The sequence below is a fragment of the Nyctibius grandis genome, chromosome 13 (assembly GCF_013368605.1).
Source record: "Nyctibius grandis isolate bNycGra1 chromosome 13, bNycGra1.pri, whole genome shotgun sequence".
Lineage (NCBI taxonomy): Eukaryota > Metazoa > Chordata > Aves > Nyctibiiformes > Nyctibiidae > Nyctibius > Nyctibius grandis.
Window position 1 is genome coordinate 9,286,892 of NC_090670.1, and position 25,460 is coordinate 9,312,351.

General features: G+C 44.0%; 1 protein-coding gene across 2 annotated transcripts in view; it reads right to left on the bottom strand.

The window, feature by feature from the left end:
• Positions 1-449: 449 nt before the first annotated feature.
• The window catches only part of PLS3 (plastin 3), a 52,555-nt gene continuing 27,544 nt past the window's right edge, over positions 450-25,460 (bottom strand). For both annotated transcript variants that reach the window (XM_068411951.1, XM_068411952.1), the window contains exons 2-16: positions 22,724-22,810; positions 14,922-15,085; positions 12,411-12,540; positions 11,822-11,954; positions 10,454-10,535; positions 9,615-9,780; positions 8,316-8,458; positions 6,736-6,831; positions 6,015-6,210; positions 5,266-5,344; positions 4,501-4,615; positions 4,248-4,381; positions 3,234-3,357; positions 2,600-2,724; positions 450-1,770 (exon numbers count right to left, since the gene is read on the bottom strand). In XM_068411951.1, coding sequence (XP_068268052.1) covers positions 1,638-1,770; positions 2,600-2,724; positions 3,234-3,357; positions 4,248-4,381; positions 4,501-4,615; positions 5,266-5,344; positions 6,015-6,210; positions 6,736-6,831; positions 8,316-8,458; positions 9,615-9,780; positions 10,454-10,535; positions 11,822-11,954; positions 12,411-12,540; positions 14,922-15,085; positions 22,724-22,790 — 1,887 coding nt within the window. In that variant the 5' untranslated portion in view covers positions 22,791-22,810 and the 3' untranslated portion in view covers positions 450-1,637. The remainder of the gene's footprint in view (positions 1,771-2,599; positions 2,725-3,233; positions 3,358-4,247; positions 4,382-4,500; positions 4,616-5,265; positions 5,345-6,014; positions 6,211-6,735; positions 6,832-8,315; positions 8,459-9,614; positions 9,781-10,453; positions 10,536-11,821; positions 11,955-12,410; positions 12,541-14,921; positions 15,086-22,723; positions 22,811-25,460) is intronic.

A 25,460-nucleotide genomic window follows, 5' to 3' on the forward strand; every position in this document is an offset into this window, starting at 1 on the left:
CCCCCTCAAGAACTGGTAGCTGCTACCCCTCTCCCACCACAGTACCCAGAGACCAAAATCATGCCAGACTTCTGTCAGCTGCCGCTACGCCCTGGAAACAACATGTCCTTGACACAGGGAACAACTTTTCTTCCTCCTTCTGGGTTTTGCCCTAATGGGGCTCTTCCCCTACAACCACAGACATCATCTTTGGGCACACAGCAAGACTTCAAGAGCAAGGTTTTACAGTAGCCACCACAAAGGCAAAGCCTCGCTAAAACACAGGTTGAGAATAACTGCACTGCCAGCGCCCCTTTTAAAAGACACGAGCTCCCCAAGCACACTGTAATTCCAGGGTATCTTAGAGATCAATGGACCTGGAGCAAAACAAAAAAGATCAACCAAAGCAAAGCTAAAAGCAACTGAGGACAGGCTGCTATGCTGGGTCAGTGTAAATAAGGAGAGAAGTGTATATTTAAATGTTTTTATTTTAACTAATGCTTTGCCACCATATTACATCACTTTTAATAGCTTGGAATAGCAATATGATCTCAAAATATAGCAAACAGCTTGCCAAAGCAAGATAATATTAAATCCTATGGATACAGCATCTTCCTTCTTTGGCGACAATGCTTCCTTTTATCTGTAAAAATAGTTTTATGTTCCAGCACATTTGCTGTTCAGTTTATTGAACCCTGCTGTTCATAACGTTTGCCTCTTCCCTGCACAAAACCTCCCACAATGTAGTATGGTTTTATACCCAACACCATTTTAAATAAAAAAGTTGTAGTTTTCATGCAGATTTTTGTAAAAATTATTTTCTAGGTGCACAGAACTGAACCAAGATGCATACAAAAATGCATTCACTTCCATTCTCAGGTGCAACCGTGCCATCAGCAACATGATCTCATCTGTTACTGTGAGAGATCCAAGGATGGTGGTATTCTCATATATAGTATAACTTTTAAAAAAAACCACCAAAAAAAACCCCAAAAAAACAAAAAAAAAACCTTTTTATAACCAGCAAGAGAAAAAACTGCCATGCTTTATTTGTAATCAAAATAGTTAGATGTATAAAAAAGCACCATGTACAGAGAATACCAGAGGAAGATCCATCTTCCTAATTACACATTTCTCATTTAGCATTGCGAGCTGGCCTGCAGGTCCCAACTTGTACTGTAGCTTTATTTGCAAAGTTAAGGAAGTGGTCAAACCTAGAACATGCTTGGACTGTATGACAGAAATTAAACTGGATTGCAGATAGAAATTAGATTTCTTTCCATTACAACTCATACCAACCACCTTATAGCCCTCAGGGGTAAAAAAACATGCACCAACTATCTGAGAAATAATGGGGTGAAAACAGCTCCGGAGCAGTATTGCAAGATGCAGGTCTGTTATGAATGCATTTCTGTGAGCTCTTGAAAAGTTACACTTTCCTTTGGGAAAAGAGCACGTCTGTTGGTTAAAACTCCTCTCCCTGAGAATTTTGATAAGAGTTTGTCCTGCAAAGCAAAACAAAGTTCTTTGAACGTCAACAGTTCCTAGGCCAACAGCATTTCAACATGGTCACAGCTGCTCTGCTACTCATGCACCCAGGGTGGCAGGTTGGGTTTTTGTTGCGTTTTGTTTTTTTTTCTTTACATGGATCAACCCTGTTATACTCGCTTCATTCCTCTGCCCATCAAGCAAGCAAACACGGTCATGACCATCTTTGGTTTCACCTCCACAAGGTCTTCTGGAAGAGCATAAACTCTGGCACCAATTCTTCTTGCCATGGACACAGCATACCTATTCACCATAGAAAGATGAGTGGGTCAGCACTGAGACTGTTACCAATAAATGACAAGTCAGTTCGTGCCCTATCCAACACAATTTCACCTATTATCCTCTTTATTAGGATTCAAGATGTGCAACAGTCCAATCACACCACATTCTTTTGTTTTATAAATGTTTTTTTGATCTTTTGCTGTATTCCTTTTCCACAGTAGCAGAAAGTGTCTTCAATGAGCAAACTGACCTTTGACTGTCAAGTCCACTTTACCAAGAGTTAAAAAAATTTTAATTAATATTTGTTAGGGCTAATGATAGCATGTATAACCAAGGATTAATCAGCTAACATTTACATTTCCCCTTCTGTTTGCTCTTTAGAAATAATCAAGTGAGACTATTATCTGCAAGAAACTTTGCTGTCATTCTGCCACTGCAGAACAGTTGCAGAACACACATTTCAAAGGCATGTTTTCAAAGGCATACTTTAAACTTGACAACCTATGATGATTCAGAGAGACATGAGACATACAAGGGTTCAATTTCAAAACCCTGAGCACTTCATGTGCCTGAACAAACAGATGAGAAACAGAATATCATTGCTAAGAACTGCTTGGGCTGTTCTGCATTCCTCTTAACAAGCAAGAGAGTCCAGCCAACTACTCCCTCCAGCGTTGTGGGCAAGGACAGCAATTCGATTTCAAGAAGTGTAGCCTGTCTAAAAGGTACGGTGTTAGAAGAGATTGAAAACCACAGTAATAAACTGCGGTAAAAACACTTGCAGCTTAAGGCCAATGCATAGAAGGCACACTCTTTCAATGCAAAACATCTTTTGAGATAGCAAACTTACTTAGCATTATTTTGTTTGTCATCTTCCGATAGATGACCAGTCTTTACAAGGTCATAGTTGATACAACCAGGCTGTATAGCATCAATTAAATCCACAACTGCCAAGCTTGTGCTGATAGTCTTGTCCTAGAGAACACAGGGGCAGACAAGTAAAGGTGAACATCTAATCCTTAAAGCATACTTCTCACCTCAATTCAGCTGCTCTGCAACGTGCAACAAAACAAGCTTGATCTTTAGTCCACTTTACTTCAACTGCTATGAAAATACAAAGCAGTAACCAACGTGCAGGCAGCAGGTCTGCCCCACTGACCAGACCGCAAGGGACAATGCTCACCTACAAATGCTCACCAGCTCCAGCCCCTATGCTTGCCAGCATCTCAGCTCCCGCCTCTGCCCCAGAGCCTGCCCACACTCCCCTCTTCTGCCACCCCATCACCTCTCTTGCCCCACTGCTATTCCCCACCACAGGCAGTCCTAAGAAGTCTCCTCTGGTAGCTTGAAGCCACTTTATTCCCAGCACAGACTGAATCCTGTCCTGTTCAAACCCCTTTCTACGATGCCCCTGCTGTTCCTCCAGCCAAGGAAATACTTTTTGGGCACCCCTCTCCTTTTGGATGCAAGAGGGGAACCTGCACCTTGAAGTTCTGGATGGAGGTGGACTTGCCAGCTTCTTTCAGGGTCTGGTTTACCCAGCTGACTATAATGTCATCGTTAGCTTTCTGACCATCACCCAGGTCCTCGAGGACATTCAGCGTGTACCTGAGAACCAGCAGAGAGAACAAGATTAGGCACAGAGCCTGGGCAAAGCCCTGGTGAGCATGCAGTCAGGATGCAACGTGAGCCCATGGCAGCTTGGAAAGTCTTTACTTAGTCTCAGCTCTGCTTTTTTTTTTTTTTTTTGTTAACCCCTTTAGCAAAAAGGAAGAATCATCTGTCTTATCTGAAGTGTGATTTCTATTAAAGTGTTTAGTCTTTCTAGCCTTTCAAGTCGTTTAATATGAGATCACAAAACTGCCTGGGCTCAGGACTATTGTTAAACTGTTTCACCATTGACTATTTGCTCCATAGGATTAACACATTACCTAAAAGTTATGGATCAACTCGTAAGTTAGCATTCTGACCTCTAATGCTAAATAAAGAGCTACCATGCAGCTATTTTGCAGATACATGTTATGTATTTGCATCATCTTAGAATTCTTCAGAAATAGATAATAACAGATAAAGTTGATCGTCCTTTTTCTTAAGTTTCTCCTTCCTCCCATTCCAATGCAGAAGGGGGTCATAAAGGAGCCCTGGAATGTTTCTCTCAATTTCCAATTAAAAATTAGGACATAAAAGTTGTGTAAATGTTCCTGCTTAGGGTTTCTGCATATGGACCAGACTTGAGCAGGTCAGAGAGGTGATCCTGGTCAGCAGGATGTTCACAGATCCATCAGCGGGTTCTCCAGAGTCTCTGCTCCAGCCTCCCATGTTCAGCAGTATCAGCTCTGTCACAGTTTTGTCCAGCTGTGTCTCAGAAACCCCCCAAGGACAGAGGTTTTACAATCTTTCTGGGTGACCTGTTCCACTGCTGCAGTGCTCTCGTAGCAAAAAACTTCCCAAACTCTGTACTCCATTCACAAGTTCTACATGTTTGAGACAGGTCCTACCTTCTCATCAACTGCCAGACTAAGGCAAGTGTCAATGTTGGGTTTCCGTCATTCAAATCCTGTCCTCCAATGCCAACCAGGGAGAATTTAGCTGGATGCTTTCCCAAGTCTACAGCATAGTTACAGTTTTCTAGCTACACAGGAAAAGAGTTTAAACAGAAAATCACTCACAAATATGCTCACTTGACTGGAAGCCTCAACTAGGAATTTTTAGTGTCCATAGCTTCTTTTAAAAGTCTTTTGAGATGTTTACCTTTTTCATATTTGCTCCAAGCTTAGGGTACGGAGGCTTGTTAACCTTATTCCAGTCAACAGGAACTTTGATCTTTTCATATAATTGTAGTATTACCAGTGCGTCTTGGAGATCGCTAAAGTGGAAAACATGTTTCAAGATTTAAATGCACTCTGACTTTGTCACATCATGAATGTTTACTACTCTTTACAGGTTGTTGCAATTTCAACAACCTTAAAAAGAAAAAAATGTAAAACATTTTGTGGTTTTCAGAGCAGGATAAATGATCCATGCTTAATATCAGCTAGCTACTGAGCTAAAGCGGGTTTTAGCAGGGTAATCAGCAACACATCCAGGGAAGAATTTGTTACATGAAATCCAAAGCCACCTCTCTCCACTAACTACAGGGACCCAGAGTATCTTGCCTCCTAATGATGATGTCTTCGTTAAGCCCTAAAATTAGGTGACAGGGAATTTAGTTCCAGTTGCTCTAATGCAGTTGCTTAAGCAGATCTAAATGTGTTGGGATCTGAGGGTACCAATTCACACAAGACAGGGGAAAATAAACAAACTATCTACAGCCCTTAAAGCCAATTGCTGGTGGGCCAAGTGCTGGCTCAAAAATCCATAAGCTATGGGCTGCAGGGAGTGTACAGTGAGCATTTCCCACTCCCTACTATCACCCCTTCTCAAGCTCTTTGCTCGGCACTGTGGGCAACAGGACAGTGGTGTGGGCACATCTCTAATCTGATCTAGTTGTGACTCTGCCAAGAGCCTAACGCTTACCCGTAGAGGTGATTTACATGGGGGTTCACACCAAGGGAGTTCATCCAGTTGCGGAAGGTCCGTTCTTCACGCGTCTCTCCTAGAAGAGAGAAAACAGGTTCAAGCAATTTCTCCAAGCTCAAAGCTGCGCAGGGTTTTCCACCTTGCAAAGCAGGGAGCTTTGAGCAGCATAACTCATCGCTTAGGTTTTCGAGCAGAAAAAGGGTATTTTTTCTACTATAATTTTTTCAAAGGAAGAGGGTTGCCCTGATATCTAGTTTTGGATATCAGTTTGATTTCTCCAGGCCTCAGAAGAGCATGCCTTTTGCACTTTCTGCAAGAAAAAGTAGCAGGAAAGTCTTTCACATGGGTGTTAGCTAACTGCTGTCTGGAAGCCAGGCAGCCAAAGCCCTAATCCCAGTTCTGCCAACAATTAGTGCTCCCATGAACGTCTTGCTGCATTACTGAGGTGCTCCTGCCCATCACAGGAAACGGTAAAACCAACTGCCCAGCCCTGGCATGGGGACTGATGGGTTGCTGGCAGTGCTTCTACAGGTTCAGGCTCCACATCAGGGTCAGAGCAGCTGAACAGGCTGTCAAGTACCCTTCTCCTCTGCCCCAAATGAGTAAACAACCACTGCAGCACTGAAACCTCAAATCATAGGTGTTACTTCATTGGAGATACTTCCACTGGGCACAACCCCTTGCGACACAAGTGTTTACTTTAGATATTTCCCTTCTGCTAATTTTGTGACTGATACGGCCATTACCTTCCAGTAGGGTCCAGTCAATGTCCTGGTTTTCAGGCTTGGTAAGTGCTGGGTACTTGTTGAACAGGTTGGCAACAAAGGCCAGGTTCAGTTTGGGATTGCCACTGACCACATCAGCCGGCGTGACAAACTGACGGCAGCCGAGCCGATCTGCCTGCTGAAGCATGTACTCTGCTCTCCGCAAGTCATCCTTTTCCTGCCAGGGATGCAATGGACAAGAGCTGTCATGGAAGAGACTGGGCTACATAGCAGATGGGAAGCTCCTGACTGCTACCTGGGGCAATGTCACAACTCCAACCACCTTCGTTAGGCATCAGTTGCTAATCAGAGGGATGAAGCATGCATGTACGTTAATCCCTGCTGCTGGGGATGTAATTATCCTGGTTTGTCTTCATATTTTTCCTAGCATGGTGCCTTCCAAGTTTATATGCTAGCGACTTTTATGCTTTTTGAACTTGGTGGTTCAAAAGCACAAGTCAGCATGCTCCCAAACGAAGCAAAACCACGAACAATTTCTCAATCATGTATGTTAATTGGCAGGTAGTGATCAGGCCTGCAACAACTACTCATTTAGCACATACCCGAGGTGCACACATGCCCACTGATACTTTACATGCTCTAGAAATTAAGATACCAGGTTACCTAGATGTCATGGGGCAATTATAGGGTACAGGTAGTTTGCAATTGTACAGCATGAGGACATGACATCCTGAATACTTACATTGAAACCTGACATGTTAATATCGATCTGAGGCTCTCCTTCTTTCTGCCCTTTAGGTGCAATTTGATTGAGGAGGTGGAAATAAGCTCTGGAATCCTTAAATGGATGAAAAAGAAAATTCAGGTCTCCTGCACAGCTGTGAATACACCACAACAATTCATTTCAGGCTCATCTTTAACAAGTCACTGTATATAATTGGCTTATGTACCTTTACTGAATTACCAAAATCTGTAAGCTTAAAAGCAGAAATCCAGGCAGCAGAAAAGGAAACAGAAAGGGAAAAGGTTAGAAATATTTAAGATGAAAACTATGGGTTTTAACTGTTTGAAAGCTGCCTTGCTGCAAGCTCTGGTGTCACGGCCTCCTCTGCAGTGGCTGGAAGAGGCAGTGACCCTATGCTGCTCACTCTCATGGCCCCCACAGCCAGATGTCCCAAGGCAGCCCTAATCCCTAAACAAGGCAGCCATTCCTGCTGCTACAGCAACGATGAAAATGGCTCAGTGAAGACAAAGTCCAGGCAAAAGTTGGTTATAAGAAGTCTGAATGTTTTCCCCTGTGCCTGCCCATTAGCTAGAACAGCTTAAAGGAGAGAGGCCAGGGATGGTCACAAACGAGGAGGAGCAAATAGCTGCAGTAATTATTTATCAACTACAAGTCCTTTTAGTCCTCAGCATTAAGAAGGACATCAGCATATCCTGGCTGCCTATGGATTGCACCAGATAAGCCAACAGCTATCAGCAAAGCTGTAAGCAATTTTAGGGTTGGAAATGAGTGACCTTGTGTGTGCACACACACACACACACAGGGGAGATCTGGGCTCCCCATGCACCTCAATTATCACATTTCTTTTTTTCCACCTCAACAGCCCTTTAAGCTGGAATCCACTTCAGTCCTCTTTCTCCTCCTCAAAACTGCCGGCCACGTGAATAAGCTCCAGAAACCTGCTGAGACCAGTGTTGAAAAACCCCACACTGACCAGGAGTCACCACCCTCCATTTCTCACTAGTGCGGAGAGAAAAGAGCCACCCCCTCACATCTGAAAAGCAGCTGTAACACTCCCCGCTCCCATCTCTGCTCAGGCCAGTGTAGAGAATAAGGGGTCTTGTTTCCCTTCCTCTCTCCAGCCCATGATATTTTGGACGAAATGCCATCACCTGCCAAAAGTGTGTGGAAGTCATGCTCTCCAGGGATGCAGTTAAGCATTTCACCCTGTCTGAGCAAGCTGCATGCCCTTGAAAAACTATTTGCATCAAAAAAGATGGATTAAGAACATTTGAAAACACGTGAGTAATACCAGTTTCCTACTTGATTAAAACATGCAACAGCTTTGCAGCAGGATCCCACTAGCACTGGAGGAAACACTCAGTTCAACACTCGGACTCAGCCTCATGGCAAGAGAGAACAGCACTGTGGTTCCTTAAATATACCATCCATAAAACCTCTGTTAAGCCCACTCAGTGTATTAAGGTTAAGAAAGGTCCTGTCTGCGGATGAAGGGCCCCATTTACACAAGCAAAGATGGCCCTCGCCAGCTCCCAGCCTTTTCCCAGGCACGTGCAGACCAGGAGAGCTCTCGGTACCTTGATATCCGAGCTGAAGTTATTGATTTTGTGCCAGCCTGCGTTTTCCAAGTGGAAGTTGGCCCATCTTAGCAGCAGCTCTTCTGGGGATAGTTTCATAAGGTCCTCCAGATTTTCACCATCACGAAGTAAGGCAGCCAGTGCTAGAAGAAAAATGGTTGTGAGGGGAAGGAAGGAGTTTTCAAGAGGCAAACCTGCATGCCAGAATTAGAGCTGCAGTAACATTTCAGGGGGAAAAGGGGGGAACAATATCAACTACTGATTAAGTCAAAATAATCTGGGTATTAGTGGAGTTTTCATGAGTTGGTTATTACACAGAGTATGAATGATCTAGAAAACTGTGTGTAAAAAATATTTTCCGTTTTCTTGTATAACAAAATTCTCTGGATTTTACATGCAGTCTTTTAAGATGATGACAGTAAGCTAAATGTAAATGTACTTCTATCTCAATGAAAAAGTGCTTCCAAGCAATTTCATATGCACTGTTAAAAAAAGCCAGAGAAGCCAAAATAAGCCCCTTGCAGCTGGCCAGTGCTTCCCTTGCCATAAATTTTCAATCTAAACTAAACAATGTTACCACTTCACGACTGGGAAGTTTAAATAAAAGACACTGAAGCCCCTCCATCCACCTGGGTGCTCTGATAGCCCACACAGGAATAACAGAGCTCTTTCAATGATTTGCAAAGTTTAAATTTTGGAGGCTATAGAGCAGGACCAAGTGAGCACAAGGGGAAAGCTGCAGCACCACTCTCCCACTGGCAAGAATGAAGCGAGAGCTCAGCTGCCCCACCGACAGCAGCAAGGAGGATTTTAGGAGAACGAAGTCATTGTGAACACATTCCCAAAGAGCTGAAGCCCTCCTCTTTTTTTTTTTTTTTTCCTGAGGAAGATGTGCAGTTGTCTATAATCATAAAAGGATGCAAAGCAGCTTTTGCCACTTCCCAACACCGTTATGTACCTATGGCTGAAGCACACCGGGAGAGCCTGCCCAGCCCGAGGCATCACAAAGCAACACGCTCATTCGCACCACAAGGCTTGAGCCAAGATGCCTCTTGACTTACAGACTTGTGTTCAGCCAGTTCTCCAAGGCTGACACACGTTACCAGGATGCCACAACCCACCTGCCTGAACCTGCTGCACAGCTGTAAACAGCTTGGCACATGCCCTGATGAACTCGAAGGCAAACACCCCGTTTCAGCAGAGAGGAGGGGAGGGAAGATGCAGTGACGGGGCTGGAGGTGACAGTGCAAGCTATGTGGTGTTCATGCTTTAGAAGTAATCACTTATAGTTTCATTTACCTTCATTTCTGCTGAGCTCGATGTCGGCAAACAAGCCAATCTTAATGATCTGCCAGAGAAGCCCAAGGACCAGGTGGGGTTTCCCTTCCCTCAAGTCCTCTGCGCCAATATTGACAACATGACACCCGATGGCAGATGCAGAATTCAACGCCAGGTTCAGGTTCTCCTGCAAACAGCACAGCCAAGTGAGATGCAGCCAGGTGAGATGCTGCTTTGCCTTTCATCCAGTGCCCACAGAGCAGATATTTCCCTCTTGTCCTTGCTCCAACAGCAACAGCTCAGAGGAAACGCTCCCAGCTGCTCCCCGGCTGAAGTTTTAATGGAGCTGTGGTGGCAGCAGGCTGAACCAATAAGAACTGAACTAGGCACCAGGGTTTAATTTCAGCCGCTGGTATTTAGTTTCAGCCTCTGAGTTAGTCGCATGTAGTGGTGTCAACAAGAATAAGGCTAGAGAAGTGTTAAGTTATATGTACACGCACGCACAGGCATCCTCTCAAAAACAACCTGTTGTACTATGAAATGATTCATAGACAGCCAAAGCCAATAACCATATTGTTTTTAAAAGACAGTGCTGTATATAATCACCGCAGCAATATCAGGTGCACACAGCATTTCAGACACTTTACCCTTTTTGTCATTAAGTTAGCAATTTTGTCTTCTGAACTGTACCCACAGCACTGTCAATTATGCACAGTACAAAACAGCCTTTAATAATTAAATGCAAGTTATAAAACTCACTCCTTTCCGGAGTTCCACAATAATGCCTCGAGCCACCACACTGTCTTCATTAATTCTATCTGAATATGAATTTCAGCAAAAATACAGAAATGTATTATTACCTGAATTATGAATGGTGTGAGTTTCTTCTTGTTAATTGCTCTTTCATCAATCGTGTCCGGAACAGAAAGATTGATCATTTTGCTATTAGGAGGAAAAACAATAATATTTGAACAACATTTAGTATTTCATCTCAACAAAACTCAATGCATTGTTACAATACTCACCACAGTACATTTCCTTTTGCCTGTTGGTTTTGTGCATTTTTTTTAAAAATCAAGGTTGTGTAAATCAGAAGTTAATATTTACGTTATCAAGAATGTATTTGTAACTAAGCCTGAAACCTTAAACATGTTACTGGCCACTACTGATCTCAGCTGGTGGAGCAAAAAGAGTCCATGAATTATTCACAGCACAGTCACTGAACTAGTGAAGACTCATTGCTTTGTTGACATCCACTGCGGATTCTAATAAGACAACGTGCTTACTCCTATTGTAAAGGCATACTACTGCTAGCAAGAAAAAACTGCTCCCAAAAAAGCACAAATACTTTGAGAGCTTAGTGGGGAGCAGATGAATGCAATAAATTTTTAGTCAACAGAAAACATGGCAAGTTTTTACTTTATATTATGAACTACTTTCTACTCAGTTCAGTCTTCAACTGAAGACCTGAATTACTTGAAACCACGGAAATTAAAAAAAATAAAAATCACAAGCTAAAGAAAAAACGAAAAGACAGGCAATGGGCAACCCACTAAACATCTTTTGCATATTGATACAGAGTTACTGAAATTCCAGGCTGATACAGATCTCCACTATATTAATTCACTTACATTTAAAAAACAAACTAAAAAAAAAAAATAAAAGAAACCCCATACATAGAAGGTGGCTGGTGTTCAGCAGCCCTGGATGCCTTCTGTTTTCAGCATGCAGCAAAATCAGTTACTTTACTAACTTAGTGCAGCTTTATTGAAAGCAGTAAGAGGATTCCCAGAAAAACCATTTTTGGGTTAATTCATAAGGTCACTAACATTTCCACAGAGGTTACAGTCTGTCTAAACATCCAAGAAAATGGGCTATTTAACATATCTGCCTTCCCCAAGCTACCTAGCACCAGGCTGAGTTTGCACCAGGACAACTTCTGCTCCCGCAAGGCACCTTTCTCCCCTTCAGCAAACTCAGTTTCAAGCCCAAACAAAAACACTAGACAAAAATACCAGTTGTGAAGTTGGCATCAAAGCTGAAGTGTCATGCAATGACAATGAAAACCTGGGTGACTGAGCCCCTTTTTATACGTGCAAAACGTTATGCACACACACTAGTCACAAAAACAGCCTAGAATAGGATGAAAATTCCCCTAATTACAGTTTTGGAACGTTATTTTGGTGATTATTTTTTTCTTTTTTAATTCAGGAGCCATCATGACTTACCATAGCACAATCCCATCTCCCACAGCTTTGAACAGGTCATCTGTATTTGGGTTCATTGGAATAACGTGCCTACAGTCGGGATCATTTTCCAGGGCTTTGTTTATCCAGTTTACAAAGGCATATTTTTCTTCCTCTAAGATAACCAATTGTAAATTTAATACAGGCTTTTTCATAACATAGCAAAGATTTTCCCAAAAGAATCAGTGTACAATAGCCCAGGGAAATAAAAGCCCCACGATCATTACCACACTATCTTATTAGTCACGTAAAGTTTAAAGAAATATGACTTTCACCTCCAGTTACCAGAATATTCCTGTTATTTACTCATTACTCAACAACTTTATTACATTCAAGTGTGACACAAGGACTTCATCAGCAAGCACAGTTAATGAAACAAATAAGCACACATTTAATTTACACACTGCTAATCTTGCATTACCCTCTAGTTCTGTTCTGCTCTCACCTTGACGTGAGATCATTCAGCTTTCTGAGAACAAAAGCACAGCACATGGCACGGCAGTAGAAATCTACTGGTTTTGGCATATGGGCTCCACTCGCCCAAGAGAGGAGCTGAAAGGCAGAGCAATACCTGAGTAGGAGTGCTGCGTCCCCTCGCTGGAGAGCTCCGAGGTGCCCCCGATCGCACAGATTCCTTCCTTCCTGTTAATTGCTTTCCTGAATGTTTTAGCGATATCGCTGCTTTTCACCTCTTGGAAAATCTACAATTTAAAGTGCTCTGTTAGACAAGAAAAACTTATCTTCATAAAATGAAAGGATCACAGAAGCAGCTATTTCTTCTTGGCTTTAAAGCAAACTTTGCAGTAAAATCAGCAAATGTGAAGGGCCCAGCAAGGGTGTAGTGGTATTAAATTTAACACGGATAGTGTGCAGAGTCGTCCCACTCTCTCAAACACATTGCAAGTGCTTATTGAAACAGAAGCATTAAGCATGAAGTACCTCACATACATTTACCTTTTGAAGTAGAGTTCAAGGGACCACGAGAAAAAACCATGTGAAACCTTTGTAGTCTGAGAGCTGGTACACATGCAGCAGGTTCCCAGGACCAAAGTTGAGAAAGCTGTTGTGCAATTTGAACCTTTCTGCGTAAGCCAGATGCTCGTGTGACTGTGACTTTAGTTCACACAAAAGACTTAGTCCACAACACAAGAAACAATTCTCTTTAAGTGTGTAATGGTCAAACCTGCAATAATGTGTTAATAACGAGTGCTCCAGGTAAGGATTCCCCCTCCTCCAACAGCAGGCTTGGGCTAATTGACAAAACACCCTCACATTTGAGAGCAGAAGAGATGCTTTAGCGCAGAAAGATTACATGTGCCATTTGCGCAGGTTGTATGTTACTATTGGTGGCCCTGAGGTCCTACAGAACTGAGCAACTATTAGAAAAAAATACATTCAATGCCTTGAAAGCCTACTGTAACTCCCTCAAAACTTAAACACATTAGTTTCAACCACACTGAAAACACAAATGGAACATATGCATGTTATCTAAATACTATGCAGAAAAAGGTAATGAAACAGCACTGTAAAGCAGAACAACAAGGTGTTTCTGTTAAAGAGAACTTGCCCACCTGGCTGCAGAGGTGTCACTGCAGGGCCAGCCTGCTGGCTGTCACCCTTTACCTTCCCCGTCCCTTGAACACAGGGAAGGTGGCAAGTCAAGATGATGATACAGTGCATTTAAACCATATCCTGAAGGCCCACAGAGCTGAGTGAAGACTCAAAGGCCCAAAAGTTTGGGGTTTTCTGGTTGGTTGGTTCCAAACATAACGATTTTGATAGAGATTTATTTTAAAATGTGCTGGACTAATTACTGGTATTGCATACCTTCTTTGAAAATACGTGCTTTAATGCTGAGGTGCCACTAAGTCACTTGGCACCAACCTCAAGTCAGTTCATGTCATCCTTTGTACCATAAACCCCAGCAAAAGTGCTCAGAGTTAGTAAATAGCAACAGTTCTGTTTGTAAAAATCCTACAACTAACCATTGCTTCTACTCTATAGCTTAGTTGCCTGTAAGACATTTCATGTTTACTTGATCATTGGTACCACTCAAACATGACAGAAGAGATTTATTTCTTCCTTCCTAGTGCAAAGTTAGAGTTATGGACCAGCTCAAACCAACAGCTGAAACATGCACCCAGCATGCAAGTGTTCACAAACTGCAAACAAACTCCAACTTACTAGTTGACTCCGAACTCAAAAGTTCAGAGGGTCTGAAAACAATGAAGGAACAGAAGGTGAAGATGAATTAAGAAATATCAAGCAAAATAGTTGACACGAAAACAGCTCCCTCCATGTACTGCACATACTTTTATTACTCTTTGAGCATTCAGTCATCAGAGTATAAAAAGGATTAAGGGATGGATATTGAACCAGTATCTCAGAAGTGTTGTGCTTTTGTAAAAACAAAAAAAAATAAAAAATTCTGACCTATTTTTACACAAAAAGGCTGAAAGTTAGACCCATCCTCCAGCTTCTCCTCCCTCCTTACTTCTGTTCTTCCCTTTTAAGGCAACAAAAGGATCTGAATTTTCCTAGATCAGCATCTAGGACTAATCTTCCAGTGTGTTTTGAAATGCGCTCTCAAATCTTTAGCAAATACTTGTAGTCCCATTAAATTGAGAAAGGAAATTACACTGCTTCACTGGGAAAACAAGCATTCATCTATGGGCCCGAAAAAAGACGAGTAGCTTCCAGTCAATACTGTAAGATTGGAGAAATGGATGTCTTTTTTCCAGTTGTCACCTCATGTGGAAATGGTCTTTTGGCCTCCAACAAAGTTTTCATATAGGAAAAGCATGTGGATTATTTTTTGTTTGTTTGTTTAAAGACCAACATATTTCGCCTCTGTCCAAATCTAACGGCTGGCAGTGACAGTGCAAAAGACTGGTCATATGCAGAGATCTGTACAAAGAACTGATTTTTACATGGCAAATCCTCAAAAGTGATCAGTTTGCAGAAAGAAAACTAGGATTAGGGTAAGTGGCCAAGAAGCCAGGGTCAATCTCTTCTACCCCCTTCCCTAGCTTTGTCTAAAAGGGGACCCCCAGGCTGCTGGAAATTCAGAAATACCACTTACATAGACAAACTCTTCAAAACTAATCTTCCCATCTTTATTCTTGTCACTGTCGATCATGAGCTTCTGGATGATCTCTCTTACTTTGTATCCAGGGAGAGGCAGGTTGGCTTCCTTGAAGAGCTCGTGCAACTCGTAGTCGCAGATGAACCCGTTACTGTTGAGGTCTGAGGAAGAGAAGGGGCAGGAGAAGGTTTTAGAAATATGCCAGTACCCCAACAGGACCAGCCCCAGACAGCAGGGCAGAAACAGAGCCCCCATGCTCAAAAGTGCTTTACAGAGAGCAACCTGTGCACTGGGGAGGTCTACAAGGCACGGAGGCAAGGAGGAATCTCCTAGCATGGCCCATCACAGCATACCTGTTTTGGGGTCACATTGCGCAGAGCATTCATCTTTGCTGATGGTAAGTTCAGTGCAGGACACGGACACACAGCAGGGTGCCCACACCAAAAACACCAAGCCCAAGTAGTACACTATTGAATGGACACCACTAAGAACACACCAGGAATCAAAGGCACACTGTAAATACACATCCTCAGAGAGGGTCCCAACACAAGCCATGAGATCTCTCCAGCTTTGCGCAATGGCAGCTTCAAAGCAGAGTTGACCAGGATGGGTCTTGGCACACATGACCAAGTCTGATGTAAAACTTTCACAACAGAGCATCTGCATTTTCATAAACGATCTTCAGAGCGTTTCTTTTTACATCTAACTGCAGCTGGCTTTGCGTGTTAAAAATAGATGGTCATGAAACACGGCACTTCTTACTTTCTGAACTGAAAACACTTAAGTCAGCTCTGCACTTATATTTATCATGTTGATAATGATGTTATTCATTTATTGCTGACAGAAAATTGCAGCCAGATATTTTAGTGCTGCCCAAGGATGCTCTGCAAGGACATATGCTTTGACAGTCAACCACCAAGCCACAGCAGCCCTGCATGCTTAGTGAGATGTTATCGCCTACTAGGTTTGGGAAGAAAGAAAACAAGAATCTATTGTGAACTTGGAGCTTTTCACATCAACAGATCCCAGCCTCTTTGGGGACATCATCACACCTATTAACTGCACAGGGTAAATCCAGCAGCCCTAGCCTTCCTTCAGGCAAGTGAGGTTTTGCTGCCACCATGGACAGACATGGGTTGGGTGCCTCCTTCCTCAGGCTAACCAGGGTGAGCAGACAGTGTGGTTCACAGCACGGCTGGTACCCAGGCTTTGGCAAAGTCGGGTCCACGAGCAGCCAGCCAGAGAATTTGAAGCAGTTGGATGACCCAGATTCACTTCCCAAGATATAAGCATGAGCCTCCAGCATGTTTGAAGAGACAGGGATTCAGGGCATATTGTGCTGTTACTGGCTCAATAGCGATGTTAAAATCCCTTTGCTGTAGGCAAGTGGTACATACAGCCCAGGGAAGTTAATTCAGTGCCTGAGTTGCCATCTCCTCCCCAGGGCTGGGGCCGTGAGGAGTTACCAACCCTGGATTACTGCTGCTGGTGGGGAACACCTAGATGGACTGAGAAGGTGGAGATTTGGCAGTCTCCTACCATCATCATTCAACCACAGGCTCTGCAAAGTTGACACAGTGCTGTACAGAAGACATCAGCCGAGCCCTTTAAGGCTAAATGAGAGCAGTCTCTGCATTTAAGCAACTGTGTTACCTTCTCCCCCACCTCCAGAGCTCCTGGTGCTGTGATGGTGTGCTGCCGAGTGCAGTTTGTCAGCACCGGCTGCCAAAATCACACGGTGCTGCAAGGCACCCGGCCCTGCTGGGTTTGCCCAGCCACTGTTCTGCCCATATCCCTCACAGGAAGATTCTTCTGCTATTTATAAGGCAGCAGCCTCTCCCTAAGGCCGTAGAGTTAAATTCCACTCAAGTAACAGCTTCTGCTGCCCAAACAGCCTTGCAGGCTGCTGCTGGCTCCCCAGGCTGTGCAACGGAAGAGCCACACCAGCCCCAGTATTTGGTTTTGTTCAGGAGGGAATCCCACACCACAGCCACTGGGGTATTTATGCTTAAAGGGAGACACTTTCAAGAACAAAAGAAAACAATCAGTATAGCTCTAAAGTTCATTTTTTAAAGCAAGTTTTGAAAGTCAATTTACTTTTAATGAGGTGTCAGTGGTGGGTTTTAGGTTTTATTTCATAGCAATGTTCCAGCAAGCAGCATGTCCTCACCACCACTCCAACCTTTCTCATTTTCCAGATCCATATGGGATTTTAAAATTCTTTTTATAAGTTAGCATGAAAGTGAAATCCAAATGCTTAGTGGCAAACATCCAAAGTAACACAGAGCAAATCTGTACTCCCTCCTACACCCCAGTCCCTGGGTCTCAAACTAAAGAAGAGCATCAATTCCAGTGGATTAATAAATACATTAAACTACTTTATGAAATGTCAGTGTTTACAATAATGCTGATGAAATAAAGTGGTTTGGGCCAATGATTAATGATAGCAACAGGCTGCTGTCTGGCCTTCAATTTTAGAATTTTATTCCAGAAAAATATAAAGCTTACAAAGGCAAGCCTTATTAAACAGTCCAGCCCGAGATGTCATCAGCAAACTATTTCCCCTCTAGATAAATCACAGCTTTTTCTGTTACAGTTTTCGTATTACTAAATCTAACTCCACAATATGCATCTTTTCCCTGCCTCACAGCCAGTGAAAAAAATCAGACAAGAAGGGATTTGCTAATCTGCAGGGCCTGCGGACCCAAACCAAAACTTTGCTTTTGCTCTCAGCATGCCTACAGCCAACACCCATTGCTTTAGCCTGTGCTTGACTGAACTGACCACAATCCTTTGCCATGCTGCCGAACTGAGCAGGTAAATCCAGAAACACCTGTTCACACTTGTTCCAATCAATCCACCACCTAAAAAACTAAGTTTTACATCTACCCAAACATTAGTAGGCAAAGGACAAAGAAAAATAAGAATTCAGAATACATATTGTGTCCTTGGTAGGATCATGGGTGTGATTTTGATTTGAATTCAGTAAAGGTTTTCCTCTTGACATGTCTAGCTTAAGCATTCAGAAGTGTTTCTGAACAAGGCTTGCATGTGCCATCTCTGAGCCTATTCAGAAGTGAAAGGGAAAAACCTGGTATTTCCTGAGGCAGAAGCCTGTTGAGTGAAACGGCACGGAACCGATCTCCAAAGTCCCCATCTCTAATACACTGGAAAGATGCACAGGTAAAAGGATGCTTAAACCTGTTTAGAGCTCAGTTCTACATATGAAGCCCTGCATGTCTTTTAAGGGTACACTCTAGTTCAAGGAATTAATCTCCAGCCTTGCATTTATATTGGTTTGCTTGCAAATCAGAAATCATAACTTAAAACACTGATTGAAATGCAACTGAGGAGTTAGCCCAGGCCTTTGGTCCATCCACACTTGCTCAGCAGACCTCAGTCTCAGCCTGAGAGCATCAAACCTGGCTGCAGGGCAGATACTGGGAATTCACTGCAGTCTAGGTCAACACCTGACCATTTTTGAGGGTTTCATTCACCCCTGCAAAGCAGCATCTATCTTCCCAGTCCTCTGAGTGTGCCTAGCTCAAGAAGATTTACCTCTGCTCACTAAAAAAAAAAAAAAGTAGCAGCTCTGCAGCACGAAGAGCCATCTGAAACGTGCACACACATGTGAGCACATACGACTGAGTGTGGCACCAGGAAAGATGCTGCCCATAAGGAGGGGCTGCACAGCAGTGGCTCTCAGCACCTGTGCTGGGCTCAGACAGACAGCACGTAATCAAGTGTGAAGGACACACACTGCTGAGTAATGCACCTCAACTCACTCAAAACCCTTGGGTCTGAGGGCCTAAGTTCTTCCAACTCTTAATGACATCCCAAACACCCACCTGTAAGAGTCACTCTTCCATAGTATCCTGGGAAAAAAATTAATCACTGATTTACTTCATAGTTTAAAAGGGCACCTATGCCCCAGACACTTTGGGAGTGGGATTTACGAGGAGGACAGGTCTGTTGATTCAACTGCAAGACCCCACATCAAGTTACTGGTTTTGCAGTAAAGATGCTCTCATTTCAAGTTTTATTTTCTTGGCCACAGAAGGGTAGATTTAAGTGTTGAAGCCTGGTGGATGTGCTAGCCCATGGTTTTGACTTGGTAACAGAGTCGAGTAACATTAACTAGTGATTGACTGCGGTGGAATATGGACCCATTCTTCTCTGAACTTGTCAAAAAACCCTTAGCTCTGTATACATGACAACTAGGTCCGAGACCACTATTCCACAGGGCATCTGCTCCCCTTTCCACTGTCTCTGTTCCTCCTCTGGTATCACAGTCAAATGTACAAAGTAGCAGCATTAAAAAAAAAAAGTAGTCACCTTTGCAGCACCAGCAAGTGCCATAATGATTTCCAGCATTACTGCAGGCCCACCATATGGTGCCTTACTGGATGTTCTGCAACAGGGCCAGACTTCAGACAGAAGGTGGTCTGAAATCCCTCTCTAACAAAATCCGAAATGGCATTCAACAACTGAAGAGTCTGTCAAAATAGAAGCTATCCCAAATGAAACCCTTCGGCGTACAGCCCAGAATTACTAATGGAAGAAAGCGGAATTGTTTTAACAGACAAGCTACAGCCTGGATTCATTATAATGTGCCTGGTGGAAAGGAAACTACAGCACATCTGAAGTTTCCTATTTCTACTGAAAGATGCATGCACGCCAGCGTGCTAAACCTGGGAAAGGTCACTGCAGCGACGTACGGCACCATCTCCTGCCCGTATGCAGGTGGCGCACCAAAGCTGCAATAAAACCCCAAAGCTGCTTCAAGCTCTGGCTCAGTTTCCTCCAGACAAGTACTTAAAATAGCTTAAATAACAGGATGCAAGAGGGGAAAGTAACCCACATGTTTCCTTTTAAGGATATATGCTCAGCAGGACACACTCCAGCAGGATCACAGATCCCTGCTTGCCTTAAGCTAACATTTCAGAGCATTGTTTTACCACCTTGCAGCAGCGAACAAAGTGTTCAGCTGGGTTACGATTTTTAAGTACTTCGTGTTTCCAGAAAAGATGCTTATCTCTGCTATGAGAAGCAGAGAGAAGGAAGACAAATAAACAGAGTGAGTTTGCAGATTCAGTTCTGCCATGCCTTCCCTGTGAAGTGCCACTGTTTGGCCAAGTACATACATACACACGCCTGTTCCACAGAACACATTCAGAGATCAGCTAAGATTTGGAGCAACCTGCTCTCCTCCCACTAACCTGTGGGTCATTCAAAGCCTAGACAGTTCTTATGCCCCACTTAATTATTTTTTTCAGATGTTAAAATTATTTTTTCCCCACTTCTATTTACTATTTGGATCACTTCCAATACAAATACCTGGTTGAAGGATGCTGGGAGCTGCTCATCTGGGCTGTAGCTGACTTTAGTGCTAACCTTAAACCATGGTTTCTCACCTATGGACTGCTTCTAGTAAGCAGTAGGTAGTCTATGGGACTCTTGCCTTTTGCTGGCTGTCAAACAGCACACCAGCTGCATGGGAGAGAGGGGATACCTTCAAGCGGCATGGAAGGCAAGTGGTGACAAAGTACATAGTAACACACCTCACTGCCTTCCAGCATCACCAGATGTCTCGATCTGGTTCAGGTGCATACAGAAAAGCTGGTCACAAACCTTTAAAGTCCCGTCAACCTACACATCCAGAGCAGCAACTCGCCCCATGCTAGAGTTGAAGCAGATCTCCAGGAAGCCCATGCAGCCACGCATTGGAGCGGGGCACGTCTTGGTGAGCAGAAACCACCCTGTGAGACGCTTCCTCCTCCCCACATCTCCTTTGTGACATCCTAGAAGCCAACTAGCTGAGTTTGGCTATAACCATGCTTCTCAGCTGCGTTTCAAGTCTTCCAGGAAGCTCAGAGATGCAAGAAAGGCTTCATTTAAAATAGCAGCCTTAGTCAACTTTTCTTCCCATTCACTAGAGATGGCATTAGAAGTTCCCAGTGAAAGTTAGTCACCCATTTAGCGACCAGTTCTATATCTCAGGGCAAATATGGCTCCTTTAGGCAAGAATACAAGGCACGAGAATAATAAAGACACTCCTGTCAGGCGAGTCCCACAGCAATGCTTGCAGGCTGTACCATGCCTAAAGCACACAAAATAGAAGACAGCTGAAAAGGACTAGCAGATCCCATCTCACTTGTGGGTATGTCCAGGCTAATTATTACATTTCTCAGTTTTGATACCGCTTTTATAATATGAAACCAAACAGGGACCCACCTCCTGAGCAGGGTGAGCTGGTTTCCTAAAACAAACCAGGATTTGACTCTGATTTCTCTGTGTTTCCAGTGCAAAGGCAGCCAGTCAACCTAATCTCAATAATTTCCCCCCACACTAATGACAAAAAGCCACCACATTCCAGCTAAGTTAATCATTTTAAGTGATCCTAAGGACAGAATGGGCTGCTTGCATTCCAGCCTTATTAAGGTTTACACTCAGAGGCACATTAGTCAGCGAGAAGCATGATGGTCACTCGTCTCCCTCTGCGGCAACTCACTTCCACCTGCTGGAAAAGTCTCGGGAAGAGCGAGACAGGAGAGGGAACTGCCTAAAAGTCAACTTGCTTCAAGTCCCAACAGGGAATACTGCTCCATGAGAATCATTTGTCTTTGAAATTGATCTAGGTAATCCTGCTCCGGCAGGGGGATTGGACTAGATGATCTTTCGAGGTCCCTTCCAATCCCTAACATTCTGTGATTCTGTGAAATCCGTATTTCTCTCTGCAGATTGCACATCTAGAGCAAGTGAGAGTTTTAAGAGCCACCCTGCTCTAGAGGGCAGGTTACCTGATACAGATGTGAGCTGACTACTTATTTGTGTTTATAGCCATGCTCAAGTGATGCAGATGTCCAGTTAGGAAAATGAAACACTGGCTCCGATCACTTGTGCAATTTGTTCCCGGCTGGTGCCAGTCCCGGGTGTGGTTCCCCAGCTGCTTACGCTGACCTCAGTCCACACTGCTGTGGTCCAGCTCCCATCCTGCCCCTCCCTGGCATTTCTCTGATCCTCCAGTAAGCTGTATCAGGAAACTAAACCAGCAGAAAACAATTTTCTCCATGATATCAGTTTTCTGCCCATTTCAGCTTCCTGAAGCAGCCTGCCAGAGGCTTCTGCAATGCCAGAGCAGAGGGAAAGCTGGAAGGCAGGCAGAGCAGCTTGGGCTGTACAACCCCTCGAGCATCGCAGGCTGTTAGGGAGGCGAGAACCAAAGGAATAGAGCCACCAGAGGGCCATGCACATGCACTGCAGCCGCAAAGCATTTTGTTATCACTGCAAGTTGTTCCATAATGGCCAGGTAAACAGACACTAATTAGCTTTTGCCTACAAGCACAGCAAACACAGTGCCTCAAATGCACCTGTACAAACCAGAAACATAGCACCTATGTTTACCATCTGCACGGCTCAGCCAATCTGCCAAAACCAGCATCATCAGAACCTAGCACTGTGCAAGTCCTGAAGTGCTGCCCGGGCCAAAGTAATGCAATACCTGTTTGGGTATTTCTTCTGCCATCAGGAACCAACAAAGCCCATCCTGGAGCAACGGAGCAAGGCTGTCTGCCAGTGCTCACCGACAGCCAGACTGCCCACGTCCCTTCCTTTGTGCTCCTCAGCTAGAAGTGACAAGCCAGAAGCAACAAGGCTGCCAAGGGACTCCTTGGCATGGAGAAGATCACGAGAGCAGCAGAGTGCCCACATGCTGCTGGCACTGCTGCACACAGGGGTGGGATAAATCCATTCAAACATACAGGAGGCAGGAGCAAGGTGCCCTCGTCACTGTGACTTACCAACTTTGGCAAAGGCCTCCTTGAGTTCCTCCAGCTCATCTTTGGAGATTTGCATGGTGTTGGCCATCTCATGAATTTAGGGAGTACCTAAAGAGAGAAAAAGGACATTGTATGAAACCAGGCTGCATTCAAATGCATGCAGTTTTGAACAGCAGTATAGCAACAATCAGTACCAAGGTCACTACAGTTCTTGAAGCCACGTTTATCTTTCCACTAAGAAGACAGACATGTGAAACTCAGAAAATGGGAAATGCACTCCTTAACAAGTCAAAAATCCCAATAGCCTTGTTAATATTTAGCTCTGTGTATTTATTTTATGGGCTATGCTGTTCTGCACACATTAAGGTACCTGCTACCAGTGTGCTCTGTAGGTCAGAAAAGCTCACGTCTCCAGGGATTTTCCACAACTTTGAACAAAATCAGAATCCAGAGTTAAAATATTAATGCAAGAGATACTGAATGCTCTGTCTGTCCCCCAAGAGCACACAGTTACCAAACCCAAATAATAAGGATTCTGAACAGTACCTGAAAAAGGTCTTTTTGCACAAAGTAGTATACCTGATACTGTTTCCAAAAAGGAAACAGTCCACTTCTCTACAAGAAAACCGTTTGAATAAACACCTTGCCTATTTCCCCAGAGTCAGTCTCTCAATAAACCATGTAAGCAACAGGCTGTTTGCGCTGCCACTGACCCCCTGCACCCTCCTGAGCAAGGCATAGCGGGAACACCGCAAGCAAGTGCAGAACAGCAGGCATCAGCCACGCTCAAACCCCGAGTACGCAGAAACTCTGCTTTGAGCAGATCTGCTTGGAGTTAAGAAACTGAGAGGATGAAGCATACAGTTCCTACACCCATCTGCTATAATCCTCCTTTCCAAGTACTGATTAGGTGCCACCCGGCCAGCCTGGACAGGAGGTATCACCATAAAGAAAAGGCCAGTGACCTGCCCACATCCCCTTCCCACGACATTCGTGACAGCAGCATCAGATGCCCTGTTGGCACTTTGGCCAATACAACCAAGAGAGATCAGCAACTGATGGGACAATGCAAACAGAGCAATCGCTGTGCACGAACAAAAAGGTAGGCACTGATGAGCACATTCTAGCACACATGCTGGCTCTAGCTCAGGGTCTTTGAAATTGGGGATCTGGGCAGGCTCAGTGCAACTTGAAATGCGATTTGCATCCCAAGATCTTCCAGCTCCCGCTTTGTTAGCTACAATTGCTGTAAGTTGAGAAATAAAAGGTTCCTCCTCTGCCTATGGGAACAGACAGATGCTGCCTCCTCTGTAAGCAAAAGGATGAGGGGTGAATTCAGATTTACAGACTGTCAGAAGGCAGGATCCTGAACACGCTGGCTTGCTGCTCAAGCGAGAGGCTCAGTTTCACAAATGTCTGTGCTCTGATCAGCAAGCCTCTTTTGTCTGAGGCTCCCAGCTGCCTTCACAAGCACTTGTTAGCTTAAGAACACAAGTTTGCCTGTAGCTGTAAATATTCATTTTCTGTAACACTTCATTCAGTCTGGAAAGAACGAAGTCGTTAGAGATGAGAGTGATGTGCAGGTGTGGCAGCCTGGGAAAGCAGCTCAGACAGGTGCTAGCAGCAGAGAAAGTCAACAAGAAGTTGCATCACTGGAGAGACATGAAGGAAAGCTCATCACACCCCACCTCCCAGCATCTGCAGAGCTGCCAGTGGACATGACAAGATGTTTAACAGTCATTAAAAGCCATCAACAGCAAGACAGCCAACTTCATCATTGGGCTCGTACTGCAAGAATGGGGCAGGGGGAGGAATCGCGAAGCTGTATCAGACCGACAGAGGGGAAAAAAAAAAGCACCATAGTAGATTTTTTTTGTACTGTTTCACAGATTACAAATTAGATTAGTCAACCAAGGAAATGCTACCGTGCAGGTTCTTGCAAGATGCAGGAATGCTGTGTGCAGTGCAGCCCATCTTTCTGGATGCCCAGTCTGGAAGCTACCCCCGTTCCTGCAGCAGCCCCTTCCCAGCCCGGGTGCCCCAGCAGCCCCAGCCTCAGTGCCACCAAAACCTGGCTGTTATTTCCACGGGATAAAAGGAGTTGCTCAGCAAGAAAGTCAGCTCTGAGCAAGCTTGGTGCATGCTACAGGAGGTGGATTTCACAACTGGCAGAAACACTTGGGGAACACTATCAGGAACAGTTTTGGCTACACAGGCAGGCAGCATGAGCTGCCAGGCAGGAGAGACTGAGCTACAGACTGAAAATTCAGCCAACCCTCCTCCACAAGTTCTACCTTCTTCCTAATCCTCACTTGCACCAATTTATTTTCAAACCATGAGGATTTCCCTTGAAAAGAGATTTCCAAAAGCATCATCTAACCACTTCATTGGCATTTAATTTGCCACCAACTATCTTTAACATCTTTAACACCAAAACAAGCAGCAAACCCCACCATAAGCTAAGAACGCTTTTAAAAAAAAGCTGCTGTTTGACATTATCAGGGAAATAACATGCTCTGGATGTGCCCTACAGTTGTTTGTGTGGGTCTTCACTTAAAAAAAATTTTCCCTTCCAGCCCCTCTGCTGTTCAGCTCAGTCAGTAAGTCTGTAAAACAGGTTTATCTCTCAGTTCTCATATCATTTCTTCCTTCTCTGTTTCTCTTCTTGAGAGGAAAGAGGGAGAATTTGAACCAACAGAGAAAAAGCAGACACATGACCTTGTCATAGCTGTCTGGGAAGGGGTAAGTATGTTATATT